A 6,168-nucleotide genomic window follows, 5' to 3' on the forward strand; every position below is an offset into this window, starting at 1 on the left:
GTTTTGCAAGTTGGTTCATATACCAAAAATGCAAATTATGATAAATGGTATTGAGCACTTTTTCCCTGCTTACAACTAATGTGAATTTGGCTCTGTGGTTTGAGAAGTTGTCCATACCACTGTGTTGCAAGTTTGACACTTGGAGGTGTTAGATTCTGGATGTTGTGCACAGGATTTTCACTGGTTCAGTACAGTTTCAGATCTTCTAGAAAGAAAGAGACCTAATGCATTCCCTCTGAATATAGAGGAGAGCTTCCAAGAAGGTTTCCCTCATTTTCCTTATTTTTGGGAATAATAAAATTAAATGCTGTATTTCCCATCCTTTGATTAAAAAAGTGATAGAACATGGAAAGATCTAAAACAAGATGTGCTACCCAGTAGATCTGTTGATTCTGGTTATGAGAAACTTACTTCTACTTCCTCCTCAAACCTCTTCTTCCTCTCTTTCCTTCCCCCACCCCTGATTCAGTATAACCAATACAGGATGTTAACTGGAAGGTTTCCTGTTTTGATAGCAAAAGTCTTCATTGGTGCAATGGTGAAACGCTTTGAAGAAAGTGAAGGATTGAAGTTACAAGTGGTTTTTGCTTGTTTACTTCTATGTAAGAGGTTAAATAAGTATACTGTAGTATTTTATTTTCAATACAAAAAGCAGTAAATTTTCTAGGCTGTCTTGTCTCTAGCAAAACCCTAATTTACTGCTAAGTGCAGTATAGGAGACAGCATGAAAAAAGTCCCGTCTCTGCTTAGTGCCCTGAGAGCACTTGTAGTTTTGACATCATTGTGACCTCATGTACAACAGGCTGCCAATGGCTAGAAAAGATCTACTATTCTTACCTCTCCCTTTGGGACTTGCTGGCCCATTTCTTGTGGTGTATGGTTTGGTACGAGATCACCATGGATTTCTCTATCAAGATGTCAGAGGAACTGTATTTGTTTAGACAGATCTCTGAAAGAAATTGTAAAGCAGCCTAAGGAGGAAGCTTCTCATTTGCTTAGTCGGGGACAGGTGGTGAGATAGGTGCTCTCTGTTGAGTCACAGAATGGAAGAAACTGTGTAGTTGTTCTGAGGGTTCAGTGATTTGTCAGCCCTATTTATACCATGCAAGAATGTCTTAGTGTTTTTAATCTGGCTGTATTCTGAAATCTATGCTTTTAGTAATGATGGAAGAGGAGGGATAAAGATATTCAGTATTTTGGTTGTTACTTGCTAATAACTGGCATCACATTGTGGCTTTAAGATGTACAGTTAAAATCTGTTGAAATAAATACAAAGGAAGCGTGAGAAATACAGCCAAAGTCAGAATTTCTCTAGGGAAGATTTGTCTCAGTAAATCTGTATTTCATAGTTTATAAACAGACTGATGCATAGACCTTGAATCAGAAGAAAAGTACCAAGTTAATTATTGTTTTCCAGAGAAATGTGACTCTCACTTCATTATCCTAAGTATGTTGTTGGGTACTCTAAAGACTGCCTGGGGTAGTTATAAAAATATTTAAGTGAATTATATATAATAATGCATATATAATTTTTGTATTTGATATTGTGGACTATGCGTAATGCAAAAGACAAAAATCATATATCCAGAAAGCTCACTTCACACAGGAGGGAGAAGAAAACACGCAGAACTCCAACAGCTTTGAAAAAATGTAGATGCCAGTGTATCTAGTTTTTATTTATAATGTAAGTTTGATATTTAAAATACTTAGCTTTCCCAACTTATTTCAGTATCTTTTTTTTTTCTTTCCAGGAACATGCTTTTGAGAGCAGTCAGAAATACAAAGAAGGAAAATTTATCATTGAACTTGCCCACATGATAAAAGACAATGGCTGGGAGTGAATCATAACCTTTTTTCCTTCAGTTTGGACAATATTCTGTGGAACATGCTTTATAAAAGACTAACGCAAAGTAAAGGAAGATCTTGGCTAAAGTGGCCCTGAGAATATCACTGAACTCTGAAACCTCACAAATGAGTAGTGTAGTGTAAGTGGCTATTTCAGGCCATGTTTGCCTTTTCTCCTTGTGTAAGTTCCCTCTTTTTGTATGTGTATTATTGTGTGAACGGTTGTTTTGGAACATTTTGGATGACCTTTTTCTAAACTCTCTCAAACTCTAGAGAAACAGTTCACTAATTGAAAACAGATTTTACTGGTTAGCATCTGTCTCTGACCTATGCCTTTAATGCTACCTTCTGCTGTGCATGCTTCTTGCCTAAACACCTACACTCCAGTCCTGTAGAAGTTCTATATCTGAGCAGTCCTAAAGAATGTATGGGATGGGGTGCTTTTTTATATGTAGCAATTTCTGATGTATTTGGCAGTGAAAGGGATGCAGTATTGTAATTATTGATTTCTTTTTTTAAATTTGAGTGTACCACAACCTGTGTACATCTTGTAGGTGAGTTGGTTAAAGGTACAGTGCTCACTTTAAAAACATTGCAATTGCACTGACTGAAATTAGCAGATCTTAAGTTTTTTTTAGGAAGGGATATGCTAATGGCTTGGTATCGTAATGAAATATCTTAGATGGATTTTAAATCAATAATGCTGTAGAATATGTTCAGTTAAGACCAAAACATTACCTAAGGAGTTTGCTGGATAAGGAAGGACTCTATAAAAATATAGCTTGCAAGATCAAATGGCACAAAACTATATGCATCTTCTACTTTGGAGAAAAAATTAGTCAGTGTATTAAAAAAAAAAAAAAAAAAATTGGTACTGTACCTTTGCCAGTAACAGGGACTTGTGCATCGGTAAAGTTTTATGGCTGGTTCCATGTAGCTATATAGCCCCAATGCACTGGACAAAGAGGTTGATATCAAGAAAACTTGTTGAAGTATTCTGCTTTTGCTGTATTTGAACAAAATTGTTTATTTTTGTGAGAAATGGCCAGAGCCTTTGAGATGAAAATTAATATAGTATCTGTAGAAAAAAGGAGGGTTAATAAGAGAGCAGAGAAGTTTGATTCATTTTTTTCATAAATAGAAAAGCAAGGTAGTTTTTAAAACAAGGGCGGGGGGGGAGGGGAAGGGGTTTCTTGGTTTGCTGGCTAAATCACCCCCAAGTACATTTTTATAAAAAAAAAAAAATTATATGAAACCCCCCTTCTTTTGTTCTCCCACTGTTTCTTAACTGGAATGACTAAGGAGAGAAACTTCTAGGAAGTGTATGCACAATATTAACTGTTAGTAGCAGTGTATGCACATTCTCAAACCTTTGAAAGAAATGCTCTGCATAAATTTGCTAACTTTATTTTCAAATTAAACAGTCTCTGAAGACGTTTTGTATTTTAATCCTTTTAATGCTTGAGGACAAAATGCTTGTGGAAAACCTTTAACACTACATATGTACTATAACTGAATACTGTGGAAGCCTTGCAATACAAAATCATTTTCTTTCAATAACAATTCTAATATGGCACCTGTGAAGCTTAGTCACTGGTGCTGTTGCTGCTGCTGTTATGCTTATGGGAATCTCTGATAGGCTTTCTGAACTCTACTGCACTTTAGAAATTTTGTCATACATTAAAACTTACGCCAATGGGTAGGGGCAATACAGATCTTTAAAACCAGCTTTCCAGCATCTTTGTGGAGAGAGAGGGAGGGAGTTCTGCCAGCGTCAGCGTTCATCTATGGTGCAGGCTGGCTGAACTGCATTCAAGATGTTGTTGTCGTCGTCTATGTCTAGGAAATAAAAATCTGAAAATGAGAGAAGTAGTTAAAGCTGTTGGGTTTCAGTCCAAAGACCTGATGTGGTACAGTTGTGTTCAGTTTAGACTTTGTGGCTGACATGTTACTACTTTCTGCTTACAAATAAGATCAGGCTCCAAAGTCTCCTTTTTAACAATGTCATTGGTGCAAGACGGGCTTTCGTGTTGCCTGTCTCTTAATCTTTTCTGACCTGGAATCCTTGGGATTTTATTTTCCTCTGTGGTAATGTGTGTTGCCGACAAGGAAAGCACTAACAGTACTATCAGCAAAAAGTTTGTGTTGGCTTCAAAGTCCAGTTGTAATGTTAATACTTAAACAGGCTTATATGAAGTTTGTGCATCTTTGGGCTTTTCATATTTCCTGGCTACAGACTTGTTGAAGCAGTACACTGGACTGAAGACAAAAGTAATAGCTGCTTTTCAATAGAGAGTTGAAATTAATTAGAATATGTAAAATATTAAAGATTTTTCTCTATAAATCTGTGGTTTTGGCTATCTTGTTAGTAAGTTAATGCTGCCTGTAACAGTCTGATTCTTATTTAGAAATTCAACCTCTTTTTTCAGTGCATTATTTATATTAAAAACTGGACATTTTCACCAAAACCTTAATTAACTTTGATGCCAAAGGTTGGGACTTCATCAAGTGCTTAGCACGTAGAACTTCAGACTACTGGCATAAGGAGTTAATGTATGATATTTATGGCTTTTAAGAGAACCAAACAAAGCAATATTCTCATTGATCTTCTAAGAGTGGAAGCTTAGAAGGAGTAAGGAGTGGAACTAATACAGAATTGCTATTACATGCTACCATGTAACAATTCTTTAGGCTCATTCTATTGAGGGAATATGTGAATTTTTTTCCTGTATTGCTTGGCAGCATCAATGATTATTTTTCTCCCCTTGTGAAGATTTAGAGAGTTCTTGTTATTGGTTTTGGTGAAAGTAGAATCCAGATAGCAATGGCTGCTGGCTGATGTGAAGAGGTCAGTCTGGTCACTGGACCCTCCAGCAGTCATTTGAAAGAAAAATAAACTTACTTGAAAAAGAATTTTACTAAAGCATTTTCCCTCTAACCAATTTTTGTAATATATTAAAGATTATATTTAAAGTTTGTATGTGTTTGCTCTGGGCAAGTTTACTTCCCCTCCAACTTGAGCACTTTTGTTACTTGTACTGGTTATTTTTATTGTTGGTCTTAACATTTATTTTGTATTTTGTTTTTTACAAACTGTAACAAAAAGCTTTTGTGAACCTTTGTTTCTTGCTGGCTCTTTCTTGGACCAAATGAACTGACTATGAGCTGGCTTAGAAGAAATGTTCATTGGGATGCATAGGAATTTGCTAGCAAAAATGTACATGTATTGAAAGGTTTTTTCCTCTGAACCTCTACAGCCGCGCCTGTTCTGAAGTAATTGAACATAACTTGATGTGACTTTTGTAATCTGACATATTCTGACATATTCTCTGTCTAGGTCCAAAATAGTGGCTGTAACATGGGTGTTCCAGAATTGAGTGTGCCTCCAAAACACTAGAATTATTTCTTTGGCTGATCACTCTAAACACCTTTTTAACTAATGAAGAGCAATGCTGCCATCTATAAAAATCCTGTTAAGTTGCAAAACTTACTGAGAAATAGCTGCAGAATTTAGGGAGGGATTGATTGCTGACACATCAACCTGACCTCAGTAGCTTCATCTGCCAATAAAAATGGCCAGCGTATGAATTTTTCTCATTCCTTGTAAGTATACAAGGATGAACTGTATTAATGAGGTCTGTTATAACTCAGTCTTAAGGTCCCGATAGCAAGGTCTAGTTTAACTGTCAATCTGAGTGGCGTGCCTTGCATGCCTGCAGTTTTAGCAGTCTGTGGGAGAGGGGAAATAATGAAATTGATTTGAATTAAAATTTGGTCTCAAGTCCTGACAAAGAGTTATCAGGATGTCCATAACCAAATGATCATCTGTATTTCTTATTGGTATATAAAGTTAATGAGTTAATTAGTACTACGTACCATGTTTGGACTCATGCTTCTCTCCAAATAATGCTTTTGAAGGTTTTTCTGCATGCTCATCTCAGCAGTCAGTTTGCAACAGCAGTTCTGCCTAAACGGGAATACCTGGAGAGTCACAGACCAAATTTCTAACATCTCCATTCTTTGATAATGGAGATGAGTGGAAGAAGCTGTCAAATTGTTGTTAAACTTTTCGGACACTTTATTGTACTTCGTTTAGCACTCGTGTAAGCCAACCAGCAGTATAAACACTTACTGCAAAAGGAACAGACGTTTCAGAGGTTTCTTTTAAAAGGACTGTTACAAATGGTTTAAGGCCTAAGCATGAGTCATAAATAGCAATTGAGTTGTGCCTCATTGTTTCTTAAACTCTTTACAATGCTTTCTTTTACAGGTGACATGGCTGTGTTGCTGTTTTGTCCTAGCAATACTGTACATCATTTGTTG

The 6,168-nt window shown here is 36.3% G+C and overlaps 1 protein-coding gene across 1 annotated transcript in view; it reads left to right on the top strand.

Moving 5' to 3' along the window:
* YPEL1 (yippee like 1) overlaps nt 1-2,990 on the top strand; it is a 21,397-nt gene extending 18,407 nt beyond the window's left edge. Inside the window, exon 5 of the mRNA XM_067307082.1 lies at nt 1,752-2,990. Within this exon, the coding sequence (XP_067163183.1) occupies nt 1,752-1,841 (90 nt within the window). The 3' untranslated portion in view covers nt 1,842-2,990. The remainder of the gene's footprint in view (nt 1-1,751) is intronic.
* The last annotated feature ends 3,178 nt before the right edge of the window (nt 2,991-6,168 follow it).

The sequence above is a fragment of the Apteryx mantelli genome, chromosome 17, assembly GCF_036417845.1.
Source record: "Apteryx mantelli isolate bAptMan1 chromosome 17, bAptMan1.hap1, whole genome shotgun sequence".
NCBI classification, from domain to species: Eukaryota; Metazoa; Chordata; class Aves; order Apterygiformes; family Apterygidae; genus Apteryx; species Apteryx mantelli.